Genomic DNA, 17,943 nt, shown 5'->3' on the forward strand with positions numbered 1-17,943 from the left:
AAGCACCCTCATTGACCACCAAATAAAACAAATCAAAAGCAAACTATTCTCCTGCTTTGTAGACTTTAAAAAAGCCTTTGACTCAATTTGGCATGATGGTCTGTTGTTTAAATTAACAGAAAGTGGTGTTGAAGGAAAAACTTACGACATCATGAAGTCCATGTACACAAACAACAAATGTGCAGTTAAGATAAGAAAGAAACACACAGACTTCTTCCAACAAAGCCGGGGTGTGAGACAGGGATGCAGCTTGAGTCCAACCTTGTTCAACATATACATTATCCAACTAGCAAGGACATTAGAACAGTCAGCAGCCCCCGGCATAACACTGGTAAACACCGAAATCAAATGTCTGCTGTTTGCAGATGATCTGGTGCTGCTGTCCCCAACCAAAGAAGGCCTACAGAAGCACCTAGATCTTCTGCACAGCTTCTCTCAAACCTGGGCCCTAACAGTGAATCTTAGTAAAAACCAAAATAATGATATTTGAAAAAAGACCCAGCCTCAACAAATACACATTCCACCTAGACACTGTTACTCTAGAGCAAACAAAAAACTATACCTACCTCAGCATAAACATGAATGCCACAGGAAATTTCAACAAAGCTGTTAATGACCTGAGAGAGAAGGCAAGGAGGGCATTTTATGCCATAAAAAGAAATATCAAACTAGACATCCCAATTATGATCTGGCTAAAAATATTTTACGCAGTGATAGAGCCCATTGCGCTCTACGGCTGCGGCCCACTCACCAACCAAGATTTTATAAAATAGGACAAACATCAAATTGAAACTCTTCATGCAGAATTCTGCAAATCAATACTAAAAGTCTGAAGAAAGACACCAAATAATGCCTGCAGAGCTGAATTAGGACGAAATCCAATTGTTATTAAAATTCAGAGAGCCCTAAAATTTTACAACCACCTTAAGGAAAGTGACAGCAACACACTCCACAACAAGGCTCTTACCCACAGAGAGTTACACCCAGAAAAGTGTCCCCTTAGCCAGCTTGTCCTGGGAATCTGTCCAACACACAACAACCAGCACATCAGGCAAAACCAAATTATAAGAAAACAAAAGGAAAATATTTGGCACATTGGAAAGAGTCCACCAAAAACCAGAGTAAATTGGCATGCTATTTGTCTCTTAACAGAGACTATACCGTGGCAGAATACCTGACCACCGTGACCGGCCCAAAACTGAGGAAATCCTTGACCGAACACAGCCTGGCCATCGAGAAGGGACGCCACAGACAGACCTGGCTCCCAAGAGAAGACAGACTGTGCTTCCACTGCACACACAACCAACTAGAGACAGAACTGCACTTCCTGACTTCCTGCCAGTCATACGAAGACATCAGGAATACACACTTCCCACGGGTTACAAAGGCATGCAAGGACTTCAAAGACACTCCAGATGCTCACAAACTGCCATACCTGTTGGGAGAAATACAACAATGTGCGAACGCAGCAGCAAGATTCGTCACCTGTTGTGATGAGAGAAGGACCTCAAACTCCCCATAGACGCATCTCCCTGGACTCACTCTGCACACAATAATTCCACTAATCCTCCGTAATGTAAATTCTGTGTATTTATAGTGTATCTTTAACTTATCTGTTTATACGAGATACTGTTATTTTTGTAATTTTTATACTATCGCACATTTTACTTTTTAAAGTACTTTTATAGTTTAACATTTGATATGTATAGATATTTTGTATTTAAAGGTTCATACTTATTATTATTATAATATATACCTTACCTTGTTATTTTATAACGCTGTTTATTTTATTGCTCACCTGCTTTGGCAATGCAAATGTGTATTTCTCATGCCAATAAAGCTTTTTTTAATTGAATGGGATGGATCCATCCATCCATCCATCCATCTATCCATCCATCCCCCGGAGGGGAAATTACTTTGTGACAGAATAGCATAGGGAAAGATATAATGGATAGGATATAGTACAATAGAAAAAAAATACAAAGTATTGCATTGATTACTTTTACCAGAATAAACTGTATAATGTTAATGTGTTTGCGCTATTATCTGGTATTCCAATTCCAACGCTCGAATTCCATAGCACAAAAACATATTTTCAGGCTACGATGTGAGGGGCCTCGCCCTCGAGCAAGACTCCTAACCCTTACCGCTGATGGTGTGAATCTGAATTCACTCAACGTCGCTTTGGGAAAAATAATTGATAAAAAAAATTTAAATACAAATTTGACTTTTGCTTTTTGTCCTTTTTGACCCTTTCAGCCCCCCATAGTCCCCAAGGTGTCCCACGAGGGCGACACGTCCAACTTCGACGTCTACCCCGAGGATGACTGGAAGAAGGACACGCCGGTGCCCCAGAAGGACCTCGAACTCTTCAAGAACTTTTAAACGCCCACTGCCTGAGTGGGCTCCGGATAAACTGCACCTTAAGGGGGCTCCGGATTATGAGCGCCTTAAGGGGGCTCCGGATTAGCTGCACTTTAAGGTGGCTCCGGAGTACGGACCACTGCCCGATTTATTACTGGAATAATAATATTAATTACGATAATGACGAGCAAACGCGTGTGTGAAGGGAGAAAGGTGTGGACTGTGGCTGTTGGTACCTACGACGGAAATCGCTCGTTTTTTGGTCGGTGTGCAGAGCAGAATTACGAAATTATTACGAAAAAAAAAATCGTGAACAGAGCACCAGGAATTTCTGTAGGATTCCGATCGACTGAAAAGTTACAAATGTTTATCGGTGGCATTTATTGGTGACGTACGTTTTATCAAGAGTAAAACGAGTTTGTTTAGCGACAGAATGCTGCTTTAGTATTCTGGTGCTAAACAACTCGTGCTCCGAGGGAAGATCGCTACTGGGAAAAAGAAAAGGTATAACTGTGGTGCTCTTGTTGTCAGGATATTCCACCAGAGTGGAAATGGTAAGACTTGTTTCCCTCTTCTGTTTTAAATGTTTTAGTTTGGTTATTTTATTTTTTCCAAAGCTGTGCTTCTTTCTCAGATTTTGTTTGTTGTCGTTTCGTTTGTTGAGGGTTTTGTTAATTTTGTATTTAATTCTGAGCCTACTCATATTATGCAAAAAAAACTCAAACTTCTTTTCAGAAACCACTTGACTGTTACATTCTATGTTTTTACACGAGGAACAGTCAGGTCTTTTTTATATTGTTGCATTTTTTATACTTTGGTCGTCTATCGGCGACAGGTTTTTGGGGAAAACCAACGCTTTAGAACCCCCCCTAAATAAAAAAAAATATTCGGAAACGGATTTCTTATTTAAATGTTTCTTGATTTCAAGTCTTTTACGTTTGTCACGCTATGGGGTTGTAACCACCTCCAAGGGGGAGGAGCCATCGGTGCTGTCACAGCTAAACTTCTAAATTGCTAACGCGTCTAAACGTTGTTTGTCTTTCCGATGATTCGGTTCCTGCGCAGCAAAAGATCGAACATGCTCATCGTCTTCGGTCGATGCGCATGTCCGCGACAAACTATCGGGATTGGTTCGCTTGATGCTAACAGCCTGCGATCTCCTCCCCTTGCACTCGGAAACGCATCACGGTGCTTCTTACTTAAGTTTTTAGCATTGCTTTTATTTAAACGTTGATGGTTTACATGCGGAAAGCGTCGCAGTTTGTGTAGTGTTTTGAGGATTGTGGTGTTTCCTGTCAGACCTTGTTTGGGTTTTGAGTTTTTCGAACCTCAGCCTTTTTCTAATATATTTTGTTTGTTTATTGTTGTTTGTTTTTTTACATGTAGGCACAATCCTACCAGATTTTTCTACTTGGTACCGATTCAGCCTTTTTTTTTACGATATCACTCCCTTTTTTAACTTTAAAGGTGACATATAACACCATGTGAGTGTGATTAGCCTTTACAAGCCGTTGATAAGCTTCCCTTCTGACATCACAAGTGGGCATGTCCACCTAGACTTACACTGGATAGATCAGTCTACAAGCCTACCCAGTGGACTGTAGCAAACGTTGCTCATCTATCCAGCGTACGTCTAGGTAGACATGCCCACCTGTGATGTCAGAAGGGAAGATTTTCAAAACGGCTTGTAACAGCTAATCACACTCACACCTGGTGGTATATTATGTCACCTTTAACCGAGGGACACTTCCAATACGAGGGCGCAGATTTGTAGGAATGGAGCGAATAAACACACCTTTAAACTTTCTTACTTTAATCTCTTCCTTCTGTTTCCATTTAATTCATGATTCATCTTGTTGTATACGGGGAATGGGTTAACCTAGCGATTGTTAGTACTTGGTTCTATGAACATCCTTACTGTGCCCAAAGAGATATATTGTTGTTTCTCTTTCTTCTGACAAATGTACATATTGTAAGTCGCTTTGGATAAAAGCGTCTGCTAAACGCCCTTAATGTCGACATAAACATTTTAAATGTATAGTCTCAAACCCAAAGCACCTCAGCACAGATGAGCTCTCGAGTTGATCCTCTCCTCCATAACTGTACACAGCGTTTCCACGGCAACTCACTTTTTCCCATCTCGTTAATGAACCCTCGTGTCAGACCACCCCCCTCCTCCCCACTCCCCCGCTCTGTGATTGATGGACTAATCCAACTGATTTATGTCGGCCATTTATAAGCCACAGGAGTGTCAACCGACACACCGACACGACACACACACAAACTTTTGCGAAAAAACACACACACACTCCTGCTAACACACACACAAACACACTCTTGCTAACACACACAAAAACACACACATGAACACAGACTCTTGTTAAAACACACACACAAACACGCACACACACGAACACACTCTTTTGCTAAAACACACAAACACACACACGAACAATGACTCTAGCTATCACACAGACAGACAGACAGACACACTGTGAAGCCATCGTCAGTATTCATGTGTTCACTCTCTTGCCCGACGATTATGTAGAGTGAGCAGCTGGTCTGAACGTAGGCTGCCTTGCTCAAGGGAACGGGCAGCGTTTGGCTAAGGGGGCGCTGGGGGAGGGATGTCAACATTCAGCACTTTTTTAAATGAAAGAAAAATGCTACGTCGGCGTTAATGATGAATTTGGGGGATTTGAACTAACCACTTCGTTATCAATCCTCAAAAAAAGTGTCTCCATAATGTTGGCGATTTATCCAAGATTTATTAATGTGGATATTCATATTTGTTGTAAACTTAACAAATTAACTCCACGTGTCGCTTCTCTGAGGACATTTTTAGGGATGAGGATTAAGATTAAGATTTTAAGATTAAGTATTACAAAATGCAAAAAAATCTTTGTGATTATTTTTTTTCGTTTACCTCCCACCAAAAAGTTGGAATTATTTAAATCTGTTTTACATCGGATACACATGGAACGATTAGACCAAGGAAATACGATCTCTGACAGTCTCTTTTCCCCGAAACAAGTTATTTTTCTGATTTGGGTGGGGTAGGGGGGGTCTGGAAAGTGTGGTAGGATGGAGGCAAACAGCAGCAGCAGCATGTATGTACACACATGTACACATCACACAAATATGTAAAGACACGTATGTACACACACACACACACGTTTGTGCACACGTATGAACACACACACACAGACACACATGTATGTATACACACACTCGTATGCGCACACACACGCACCGTATGTACATACACACACGTATGTGTACAAACACACAGACATGTACACACACACACACGTTTGTACCAACACAGATAAGAAGTGCCGGACATCCAAAACACACGTCGAACTGTAAACAGCAATCTCCCATGGCGACCCTTTGAACCCCCTCCTCCCCCTATGAACAGACAGCCATGCTAATTGCTATTCTAACGCCGTTTTTGGCCGCTCGATTCAAAGACCAAAGAACTCCATCCAACAACTGTTTCGCCTCTACTGCCGCCGTGGACTATTTTCAAACAGCCCTCGTGTCACGCTAAGGGGTAGCTTAGCCTTTGTTCCTCCCGTATCAAAGTGGCGCTAGGAGCTTGATGCTAACACAGCCGCGCGCTAAACCCTCTCATTAAGACCCCTTGAGTGGATTTGTTCCAAAGCCCTCGGGCCCTCGAGCTCTGTCATCTCCCCCCCCCCCCCCACCCCCTCCCGGCAGAGCAGTTGAGCTACCGCTAAATGCTAAACACTAGACGGAACTAAAGCGCTGAACTATAGACAATAAACATGACCGGAGGCTAGGACGTTAGTTCGTCACTCTGGGGTTTTGGTGGGAACGTCGATGCATAAAAAAATACAATTGTGGAGAGAATGAAATAACACTTGGTGGTGGTGGGGGAAGGAGGACGCCTTCACATAAAGGTGCAGCGTCTCTCTCTTGTTCTCATTCTCTCTCTCATTCTGTTTGTGTGTGTCTCTCTCTCTCTCTCTCTCTCTCTCTCTTTCTCTGTGTCTCTCTCCCTCTATCTCGCCCCCATGACTGATGACACGGTGGGGCCCGGTCGTCAGGTGTGACGGGCCTCAGGATGTGGCCCCACCTGGCTTGTTATTACACGCTGGTCAGCATTGCCGGCTCCGCTGAGAGGAGGGAACCCCATTTTGGCCTGGGTGGGGCCCCCTGCTTTTTAAAAGAGGATCTAACGACAATTGAAGAGAGGGGACGTCCACTCAGACAGCAGGTAAACAATACACTGCGACGCCACTTTAGGACACTGATTACAGCCAGGGGCATCAGTCTTAGACTGGGATAAATAATTGTTTTCAATCAGTGAGTGTGAGCCATGATTAAAGTGCACACATTCAAGATAAGATCCAAAACCTTTTCAGCAGGAGCAGAACCGCAGTCAAAACGTGTGCGTGCGTGTGTGTCATCTCCGAGCGCAGACAACACAACCTCAACAACCCACGCATCCCCCCCCCCCATCACGTTGACAGCCTCGACAGCTCCGGCCCGGCACAGCTGTTTCCAAAGTCCTCTGGTCCTGTTCTGACGTCCGCGTACGTTATTCAATCGTCTGTCGTCATGACGGCGATGTCAGGGTTCATGGAGGATGGAAACAGTTAGAGCAGTGGTTCTCAAATGGGGGTGCGCGCATTTCAGACTTTTTGGGGGAATTAATTTTTAAATATGAATAGAACATTGAACAAAGTGGTTGATACATAAATCTGACAAGGAGAAACGAGAATCTGTGTAGAAGATAGCAAATCTAGAAAGAAAAAATGTGGTCAGCTTCAGGAGGAATATATTGGAACGGGATTCAACTCTGTCTCTGTCTCCCTCTAGCTCTGTCTCTGTCTCTCTCCCTCAGACACACACACGGTAACGACAAACCCAATAAACAACGCACAACCTTCTCTTTGTGTCTCCCCGCCGCCGTCGACACACCTCATCTTTTAACGATCACACCACGCCTAATCCTGACACACACCTGTACGCATTCACCAGTCACCCACAACCACAAGACCACAACAAAACCAATCATCTCTGAGGCATCTCTGACACAGTCAGCGAGGCAGAGGTGGTCAACGCCCGGACCGCGACACGCACCGTCGGTCCAGGGTTAACTCCCTCTCTGCTCGGTTACTCTAGTCACAACAAAAATGGCCAAGTATTCTATAAAAGTCATTCTCAGGGTTAGGCTAGCCGTCGCTGGTGCTACGCTGCGATCGACCGCTAAGTTTTAGACCAGCGACTATCGGACGAGTGTCGGATCAGATATGAACTAGTTTTTATTTTTTTAAACGTAGACTCCCCTTCGCTGTGTGTCTCTTTATTGATGTAAATTAATTTAGTCAATGGTTTATTTAGACCACATGATATTCAAGCTATCCGCAGTACCTCATTGGACCACACATTTGTCGTGCTAGCACCAATCCTGAATTGCTTCTTCTACACATAGAGTGGTTAACACAACACTATACAGATTTCATGGCTTTGATGGTAAGTCCGACCCTACAAACATGGCCTATTTGCCATTCCACCCTGCAGGCCAAGACATACCGAAGGTTTACCTGGGTCAATTAGACCCTGTAGGGGTGGCTTAATTTCGATCCCGCCCATTTCTAGTATGAACTGAATTCTCACCTGTGTTCGAGAGATTCTTTATGAACCACCTCCAGAACACAAGCTTGTTCACCACGTGTCTCTGAATAAACCACTTGTTGAACATTTACTCACTCAGTTTTTAAACCCTGGCTCCGGCCCTCATCGTATGGTGTCCAAGTTGTGGCATGTCCCCAAGCGTAGCGGTTAATTGTGTACGTGGGACAGAAATTTCCCAAAGAATGTGGTTTGAGTCCTCCGGGATTTTGATTGGTAGATGCCAAAGCGACGAATCACAGCGGACAGCTGTGTGCGTTTATAGTTATCGGTTTTTAACAATGTCAGGGGTGATGATATCATGATATTGGAGGGAGGGTTAAGCTTGCCATTTCCGTTCCAGAATTGTTGTCAGTGCAGTAAATCCACCGCGACGAAGAGAGGAAGTTGTGCTTTAACAACGCCAATTTTACGTTTCATGTCGGCTTCAGTGTAGGAGCCATGACAACATTATTGGATAGCTCTGTGAAGTAATATCTCCGTGGGAACGACGATTCTGCGGGCAAAAAGGACTGTATCAGCGAATTCGGAAAAGCCCCCAATTTGATTGGGTCAACAGAGTTCAGGAGGTATGGGTGAATGTGTGTGTGAATGTGTGAATGACAAGTCACTTTGGATAAAAGCATCTGCTAAATGTTAATGTTAAAGTAATGATCTCCGGGATTGGTGATGTAATAATCTGTGCTCACCAGAGGTGGTACTGTTCCTCCTATTTGAGTACAGTGTCTGATTCATACACAAAAGAAAAATGGTTTCCTTGGATGCTTGGCTCGGAGCAAATGAATGGAGCCACACTTAGCCTCTTAACTTCAGTCATTACTCATGATCAAATTCTCGAGCATAGCCTCAGCTGTTAGCTGGAAGACGCAGGCTCTGTGATGGCTAGCTGCCTTTTGGCATTGACGCTCTGTTAGCTTCTGAAAGACAAATTCATTCTCCTCCATGTGGATTTCACACTGTCCAGCTGCTTTGAGGTCATTGTGTGTTTGTTGCGTTTTCCGACAGATGAATCACTCGCCGTTAATGCGTTCACTCAGCGCTCAGCTTTGACGGCAAGCTTTGCAAAAACATTGGTTCTAGCTTTCGATCCTAGCAAATGTACAACGGACAGGGGGGGGGCAGAATAATCTGAATATCGGCTCCCGTTTTTGTTCGTATATATACAAAATGGACGGCGTGAACGTTGATGCTACCTTAGCGGAAGTGTCGTGTTCTTGAAGAAAGTAGTCTAAACTGGATTGCTTTTAACTCACTTTATTTGTTGAAGTATTTCGGTATGGTAACTGTGAAGCAAAAGGAGGGGAAATGCATTTGACACCCGTGGAGTAACAAACGGCTGGCCCTCGTCTACCTGGGGACTTCCCTATTTTTCTCACCTCATCTGGCTCCCGCTCCCCGTTTGTATCAAGTAGGCGTGGCCTATGTGACGTATTGGCTCCGGCTTCCTCACCCGTCTAAAGGTGCTGCCATCTGTGGCTGGAGTAATTATTGCAGCTTATATGTTCGATCCTGCTCCCCTTGTGGCTATGTTTAGTAATTACAGCTTATATGTTTGATCCTGCTTCCTTGTGGCTATGTGGGGGCAGCTTATGTGCTTAAATTACATAACAGAAGCAAAATAATGGTCCCCTGCGGAAAGTACTATTAAAGTTTGTTTCTTTGCCAAATGTTATCTTGCATCGACTATGTTCTGTTCTGTTTGGCCACTTTGACTGAAAAAAGATTAGCTTGACCTCTTGCTCCCGACCGTTAAATGACACAAACTATGAAAAACCAGACAAAAAAATTGTAAAACTGTGTTGCGATACTCAGAGAAAGCCAATAAATAACGTATCAGCCCTGAAACATTGTTAAGGTGAGTGCCCCTGTCCCTGGAACGCGCTAAACTAGCATGCATTCAGTTGTGTACCACAAGATATCCCTGAAAGTCCGATCTTTTCAAAACGTCAGAACTCGTTGGTGTGTGTGTTTGTGTGTGTGTGTGTGTGTGTGTGTGTGTGTGTGTGTGTGTGTGTGTGTGTTTTTGCTTCGCGTTGGTTAGCAGCCACCTGTGTTTGTGTGTGTGTGTCTGGTGGTGGTTGGGGAGGCTGTTTGTCATCGTGCTGACTGCACTGTAATGGCAGGGGTGTGTGTGTGTGTGTGTGTGTGTGTGTGTGTTTTTGCTTCGCGTTGGTTAGCAGCCACCTGTGTTTGTGTGTGTGTGTCTGGTGGTGGTTGGGGAGGCTGTTTGTCGTCGTGCTGACTGCACTGTAATGGCAGGGGTATGTGTGTCTGTGTCTGTGTGTGTATGTGATGTGTGACTGGTCCATGAGAACCGATGTTAATCCTGAGGCCCCTCCCCCCTTTTCCTTTCTGTGCATGTGTGTGTGTGCGTCAGTTTGTGTGCGTATGTGAGTCAATTTGTGTGTGTGTGTGCCAGCAGTGTTAAAGTGCAAAGCAAAACAACTCACTAGTGTCTGGCTAATGGAAGACGAGTGCTGGTGTGTGTGTGTGTGTGTGTGTGTGTGTGTGTGTGTTTGTGTGTCAGCAGCACAGATTGAATAGATCACCGAGGGGAACTGCCAACAATCATGTTGATTATTCCAGCATAGACAACCTTGCAGGGTGTTCATTTTTGTGTGTATGTTTGTGTCTGTGTGTGTGTGTGTCTGAGTTTGTGTCTGTACATGTGTTTGTGTCTGTGTGTCCGTATGCTGTGGCGACCCGGCCCCAGAAATGTCTCTGTCACTCTGGAATCACCACGCGTCAGGGTCCGGTTTAAGCCAAATGAGGCATTTATTCAATTGTCAAACGGAAACTGCGTGGGTCTGCTCCCAACGCAAGGAAAAACTAAAATAATACTGGTGGCTCCGTGAGCCACCAAAGTGTCAGGGTAATTGTCTTTCCGGCATGGCCTGTCTCCTCCCTAGATGGTGGAGATCGTTCTCGTCCAGCGATCCGTTCCGGTGTCGCGTTCAGCGTCGGCAAACGTCGTCCGGGCATGCGTGCTCCCTCGTGAGTGCTGGGCGAGTGTCCTTTAAAGCCAGTAGTCTTCCTATCCAAATCGGGTCCTGGAGGTTCCCTGGTCGCAACGTGCTTCCAGCTCCCCTGCCTAAGAAAACAGCCTTTTAATGGTACCTGGCCTTCCTCTTCCTCCGCCACAGGTGTTCTCCATTGCGCTGATTAGTGTTACGCAATGGACGCTCTCTGGTGCCAGCTGGTGGGTGTCTGCGGTATATGCCGTCTACCACCAATCCTCAGGGCCGCCTGGACCAAGGTGTTGGGACTGGGTTGCCACAATGCGTATGTGTTTGTGTGTGTGCGTTTTTTTGTTGTTGCTCTAAATAACTAATATGAGAGTTTGACAATGATTTTGATATTCGCGCCTCACCAAAAATACCTTAAGCTCCATTGGTAAGTATGAGAGGTATCAGAAATCGTCGCTAAAATGATCTTTCCATTGTTTAGAACTTTGAGGGTGAGAGACACACACTGGTTATTAATCATTGTTTAATAAATAAGTATCTCATAATTAAGTGTCTTCACGTCTGGTATTGCGACACACCTCACGGTAAATCACAAACCAATAAACCAATAAAAGTCTGTAAGAAGGGGAGAATGTCTTTGTTTGGGACTCCCTGTTCTCTAACCTGTTACGGGAAACACAACCCCCCAATCACACACGCACATACACACACACACAGACACTGTGGCAACCCCGCGCCGGCGGACCTGGAGGAAACTCGCCAATGCTCTGAACAGCGCCCTCTCTACGGACAAGTAGTCCAAGGGAGATACATCCCCTTCAACACGGCTGTAACCGCCCACCAATCAAGCAGGCACAGAAAATCATGGGGATGGAGGGCACCCGGGGGAAGCCGGCGGTAGAAGGGTATTAAAGGCCGAGCACACAGCAGTCAAGCAGAGGAGACACATAGGCGAGACAGTCACGTGACCAGACGAGACCGACATAATTTATCGCCCTAACGTTTGGAATGCTTTCCCGTAGGAATAACTGAAGGGCGCCGGGAGCAACATTCACGCCGGACACCAAGACGGACCTGTCCGGAGAACCCTCACCTCTTTTCCCCATAGTGGAAGTAGCCTTAGTTATTTTATGATTTTCATTATTCCCCTGAGCGGTCCAGAAATAAAACCCTCGTTTCGACACCGGGCTTGAGCGTTCTTTGTTGGGAATCCCAGCTGCCGACGACAGGGGTTGCCACAGTGGTGGAGAATGCGGGCAACGTGATTCTTCGGCTAAAAACCCTCAAAACCCGACCATGATGCAGCCAGAGGAGCAACCCGCAAGGAGGGACGAGGAGATCGAGGTCCTACGGAGATGTATGGTCCGGATCGCGAGCAGCTCAATCGGGAACATGCCTACGTCGCACCCACGAAGCGGCTGACCAAGATGGGACCAGATGGCGATGTCGAGGCATACCTCGAGATATATACGAGCGAACCGCGGAGCGTAATCGGTGGCCCGCAGACCAGTAGGGCGACATCTTAGCACCCTTCCTGACCGAGGAAGCCCAACGGGCGTACCAGGATCTTCCCGCACTTCAGGCGTGGCATTATCTCACGCTCAAGCGGGCTATCCTGGCCCACTATGGACACAGTCTCCCGGCCCAGGCGCAACATTACCATGATTGGACATATGACCCGCTCGGCTCAGTGAGAAGCCAGATCTCACACCTCATCCGCCTAGCCGAGCGGTGGCTCATTGAAGGAGATGGACCCCCTTGGCTGGACCGGCTCATAATAGATCGATGCAGCCGACCTCTGCCTCCCGGAGCCGAGCGTTGGGCCTCAGGGAACCAACCCCGAACAGTAAACGACCTCAACGAGCTGCTAGAAAACCACCAGGTCACACAGCGGCTGTGCGGAGGAACAGACCCACCTTCCAGAGGAGGCGAGACACGGGTCGAGCGACGTGGGTCGAGCGACAGAGACCACACATTCCCAGGCAGCACCACTCCGTACCCCAGCCTAAACGGCACAGTCCACCGCGGACCGCAGAAGCCTCGCCCCTCCGACTCCAAGGGAGGAATGGAGGTGCTACACCTGCGGCCAGAGGGGCCACCTTGCGCACCACTGTCCCGGAGCAGGGGACGCAACGATGCCCACCGCCAGTATGTCAGATCGGAGAGGAGGAGCCTGCCTCCGTACTACCTGCTGGTCCCACGAGAAAACCATATCCCCAAGCCTGCCAGTACAGGTGGGGAAGCACGGCACCCACGCCCTCCTCGACTCAGGGAGCGTTGTTACCCTGATCCAACCCGGACTGGCAGACGGAACCCTCGGACATGAGGTCGAGGTGGGCTGCATCCACGGCCGAAGAGACCTACCCCACGAACCGCATTACAGTACAAACCCCGAAGGAAACCTTCACGGTTCAGGCCGGGTTGGTACCGAACCTCCCCATGCCTCTTTTAATTGGGCGGGACTGCCCCATCTTTGGAAGACTGTTAGAGGCGGAGCTCCGGACACCCCAACCCCCACGTCTCCGGGCAAGACCACACCGGTTGCGTAGCCGGCCCATCTACATGGCAGCCCAACAACCGCCATCCTGGGCTGACTCCGACGACGACGAGTCCCTTGGAAGACCTACGAGAGGGATGGGACGCCAACCACATGCCTCGTCCACGGTCTCCATTCCCCGGGGGACCCCAGACACGATGACCGCCTCCGAACAGACACCCTCACCGGAGGAGAGAGAGAGCCCAGACCTCATCGATTTCTCCGACTTCCCCCTCGCCGTCGAGGGACGTACAGACAGGGGGGAACAGTTTGCCACCGCCCAACTGGAGGACGACGCTCCTAAACATGCCTGGGGACACGTGCAGGTCCACGAGAGCGTATCCAGGGACTCGGTGAGTGGCCGGCACTACCAACACTTCAGCACACGGGGGGATTACTGTATAGGGTAGTGCAGAGGGGAGGAGAAGGGATGGAACACTTGGTAGTGCCAAGGGCATACAGTGGGGCAAAAAAGTATTTAGTCAGCCACCCATTGTGCAAGTTCTCCCACTTAAAAAGATGAGAGAGGCCTGTAATTTTCATCATAGGTATACCTCAGCTATGAGAGACAAAATGAAAAAAAAGAAATCTAGAAAATCACATTGTCTGATTTTTAAAGAATTTATTTGCAAATTATGGTGGAAAATAAGTATTTGGTCAATAACAAAAGGTCATCTCAATACATTGTTACATGCCCTTTGTTGGCAATGACAGAGGTCAAACGTTTTCTGTAAGTCTTTACAAGGTTTTCACACACTGCTGTTGGTATTTTGGCCCATTCCTCCATGCAGATCTCCTCTAGAGCAGTGATGTTTTTGGGCCTTCGCTGGGCAACACAGACTTTCAACTCCCTCCAAAGATTTTCTATGGGGTTGAGATCTGGAGACTGGCTAGGCCACTCCAGGACCTTGAAATGCTTCTTACGAAGCCACTCCTTCGTTGCCCGGGCGGTGTGTTTGGGGTCATTGTCATGCTGAAAGACCCAGCCACGTTTCATCTTCAGTGCCCTTGCTGATGGAAGGAGGTTTTCACTCAAAATCTCACGATACATGGCCCCATTCATTCTTTCCGTCACACGGATCAGACGTCCTGGTCCCTTGGCAGAAAAACAGCCCCAAAGCATGATGTTTCCACCCCCATGCTTCACTGTAGGTATGGTGTTCTTTGGATGCAACTCAGCATTCTTGCTCCTCCAAACACGACGAGTTGAGTTTTTACCAAAAAGTTCTATTTTGGTTTCATCTGACCATATGACATTCTCCCAATCCTGTTCTGGATCATCCAAATGCTCTCTAGTAAACTTCAAACGGGCCCGGACATGCACTGGCTTTAGCAGGGGGACACGTCTGGCACTGCAGGATTTGAGTCCCTGGCGGCGTAGTGTGTTAGTGATGGTAGCCTTTGTTACTTTGGTCCCAGCTCTCTGGAGGTCATTCACTAGGTCCCTCCGTGTGGTTCTGGGATTTTTGTTCACCGTTCTTGTGATCATTTTGACCCCACAGGGTGAGATCTTGCGTGGAGCACCAGATCGAGGGAGATTATCAGTGGTCTTGTATGTATTCCATTTCCTAATAATTGCTCCCGCAGTTGATTTCTTCACACCAAGCTGCTTACCTATTGCAGATTCAGACTTCCCAGCCTGGTGCAGGTCTACAATTGTGTTTCTGGTGTCCTTTGACAGCTCTTTGGTTTTGGCCATAGTGGAGTTTGGAGTGTGACTGTTTGAGGTTGTGGACAGGTGTCTTTTATACTGATTAGGAGTTCAAACAGGTCCCATTAATACAGGTAACGAGTGGAGGACAGAGGAGCCTCTTAAAGAAGAAGTTACAGGTCTGTGACAGCCAGAAATCTTGCTGGTTTGTAGGTGACCAAATACTTATTTTCCACAATAATTTGCAAATAAATCCTTAAAAAATCAGACAATGTGATTTTCTGGATTTTTTTTTTCATTTTGTCTCTCATAGCTGAGGTTTACCTATGATGAAAATTACAGGCCTCTCTCGTCTTTTTAAGTGGGAGAACTTGCACAATTGGTGGCTGACTAAATACTTTTTTGCCCCACTGTATGTGAGCAAAATTCTGTATATGGCCCACACTCACCTCCTGGGGGCACATCTGGGGATGGATGAAACGAGGGACAGGATCCTGAATAGGTTTTATTGGCCCGGGGTGAAAAGGGACGTCGAGGACTACTGCCGAGCCTGCCCCGATTGTCAATGCAACGCCCTGAGACCCACAGTACGAATCCCCTCATCCCCACACCACTGATAGAAGTCCCATTCGATAGACTAGCGCTAGATACTGTTGGCCCCCTTTCCCAGGACGAGCCGAGGTCACCGCTACATACTAGTCATGGTTGACTACACAACGCGCTACTCGGAGGCAGTTCCTCTCCGCGCTGCCACGGCCAGGAATTGATGCTTTTATTTCCCTTACTATCCCCAGGGTGGGGATAGTAAGGGAGATACTGACAGACCAAGGCACCTGTTTTATGCCAAGAGTAATAAAAGACCTACTCAGCATGTTGCAGGTCTGCCACCTCCGGACATCCGTCTACCACCCCCAGACCGACATTCTTGTGGAGAGGTTCAATCAGATCTTAAAAAACATTTTGAAAAAAGTGATGGAAGTGGACGGAAAAAACTGGGACCAGCTACTTCCACACGTATTATTCGCTATCCGGGAAGTACCCCAGGCTTCCACTGGCTTCTCTCCCTTCGAGTTACTCTACGGCAGACGACCGAGAGGGCTACTCAACATCGCCAGGGACGCCCGGGAGAATCAACCCTCCCCACACCGCACCGTCTTGAGTGTTCTTTATTGGGAATCCCAGCCGCCGACGACCGGGGTTGCCACAACACACACACACTTAGACCCCATTTCACTCAGATGTAACAACCAACCCCTTCGATCAATACCTTGACCTCATGAAGACCTTTTTAACTGGTAGCTTTTCCTTTGCAAAACCTGGGGATGATAATCAAAAATATACTGTGTGTGTGTCAGAGGTTGTGTGCTGTACGGTTGAGTATGTGTGTTTTGGCAGGTGTTGCCATAAATCACAAGAGAGGTGGCTTTCAGCTGACCCCCCAACACACACATACAAACACTCACGCACATAGCATGCACACAAGCGCACACAAACGCGCATACACACACACACACACACACATACACACACACACACACACACACACACACACACACACACACACACACACACACCTCCATACAAACACACACACGTGTGTGTGTTTGTTAGCAAGAGTCTGTTTGTATGTGTTAGCAAGAGTGTGTTAGTGTGTATATCATTAAAGACAGCTGTTGTCGGGTTATGAAATGTACAGTCGTAAAGCATTTATCGGATTAAACCTTGCGATTTAAACACGCTCTTTACGATGCTAGACGTATTAAAGGAGAACTTCGGGAATTTTTTAAACCTCTCACCTCATTTCCGATCTTTCTGGATATCAGGGACTAATGCAAAATACTTTTTTTTTTTGATCAGACTGATTTTGAGCTGCCAATAGTTTGTGAAAATGTAATGTTACACACATGAAAGTGCTAGTTTTCGCCACTGATAAACTCAGATGATTAACTTTTATGGAAAAAAGATCCCCTCAAAGATTATTTTCCTTACCCATCGCTATATCTGGTCTGTTTCCAATCGTGTTCAACCAAGTCTTACTCTCTCTCTCTGTCTCTCTCGCTGAAAGCCGCCTTAGTGTCAAACTTTCTCCCTCTCTCTCTCTCTCTCTCTCTCTCTCTCTCTCTCTCTCTCTCTCTCTCTCTCTCTCTCTCCCTGCGTCTGAATGTGGAGATTGTGATTTAGGTCTTGTCAGACAAAACTCAGACTTTGCTCTCATCGCTCTAGTCTCAAAACCAGGCCCCAAATCGCAAATCCTCTACAAATAAATCCCAGAATCAGAATTGTGTTAGAAACCCTTTGATCAAAGCGATACCAAATCTCTTGAGTAACGACCCAAACTCAAACCATTCTCCCAGTTCAGAAGTGCCTGTCTGTCTGTCAGTGTGTCTCTGTGTGTGTCTATCTGTCTGTCTATGTGTGTGTGTGTGTGTGTGTGTGTGTCTGTGATCACATTGTGATACCCTGGAGTATGTTTACCGCAAACACTCTGGAGTATACGTTGAGCTCACCGGGAGTTTTGAGATGAGATGGGGGGGAGGTATATAAGTTTGCAACTGTGTGGAAGTGTGTGTGTGTGTGTGTGTGTGTGTGTGTGTGTGTGTGTGTGTGTTTGTTCATGAGGCCAAGAGTGATACACATGGTGTGTGTGAGTGATTGGCCAAGTGTGTGTATGCGTCGACGTGTGCGTGTGTGTTTCTGTATGTGTGTGTCTGCGTGCGTGTGTGTCTACGTGTGTTTGCGTCTGCGTGTGTGTGTCTGTTTGT

The 17,943-nt window shown here is 46.6% G+C and overlaps 1 protein-coding gene across 1 annotated transcript in view; it reads left to right on the forward strand.

Annotated features, from left to right (window-relative positions):
• Nucleotides 1–4,127, forward strand: part of prkx (protein kinase X-linked) — a 43,588-nt gene extending 39,461 nt beyond the window's left edge. Inside the window, exon 8 of the mRNA XM_079738881.1 lies at nt 2,260–4,127. Within this exon, the coding sequence (XP_079595007.1) occupies nt 2,260–2,385 (126 nt within the window). The 3' untranslated portion in view covers nt 2,386–4,127. The remainder of the gene's footprint in view (nt 1–2,259) is intronic.
• The last annotated feature ends 13,816 nt before the right edge of the window (nt 4,128–17,943 follow it).

The sequence above is a fragment of the Pollachius pollachius genome, assembly GCF_949987615.1.
Source record: "Pollachius pollachius genome assembly, chromosome: 6".
Taxonomy (NCBI): domain Eukaryota; kingdom Metazoa; phylum Chordata; class Actinopteri; order Gadiformes; family Gadidae; genus Pollachius; species Pollachius pollachius.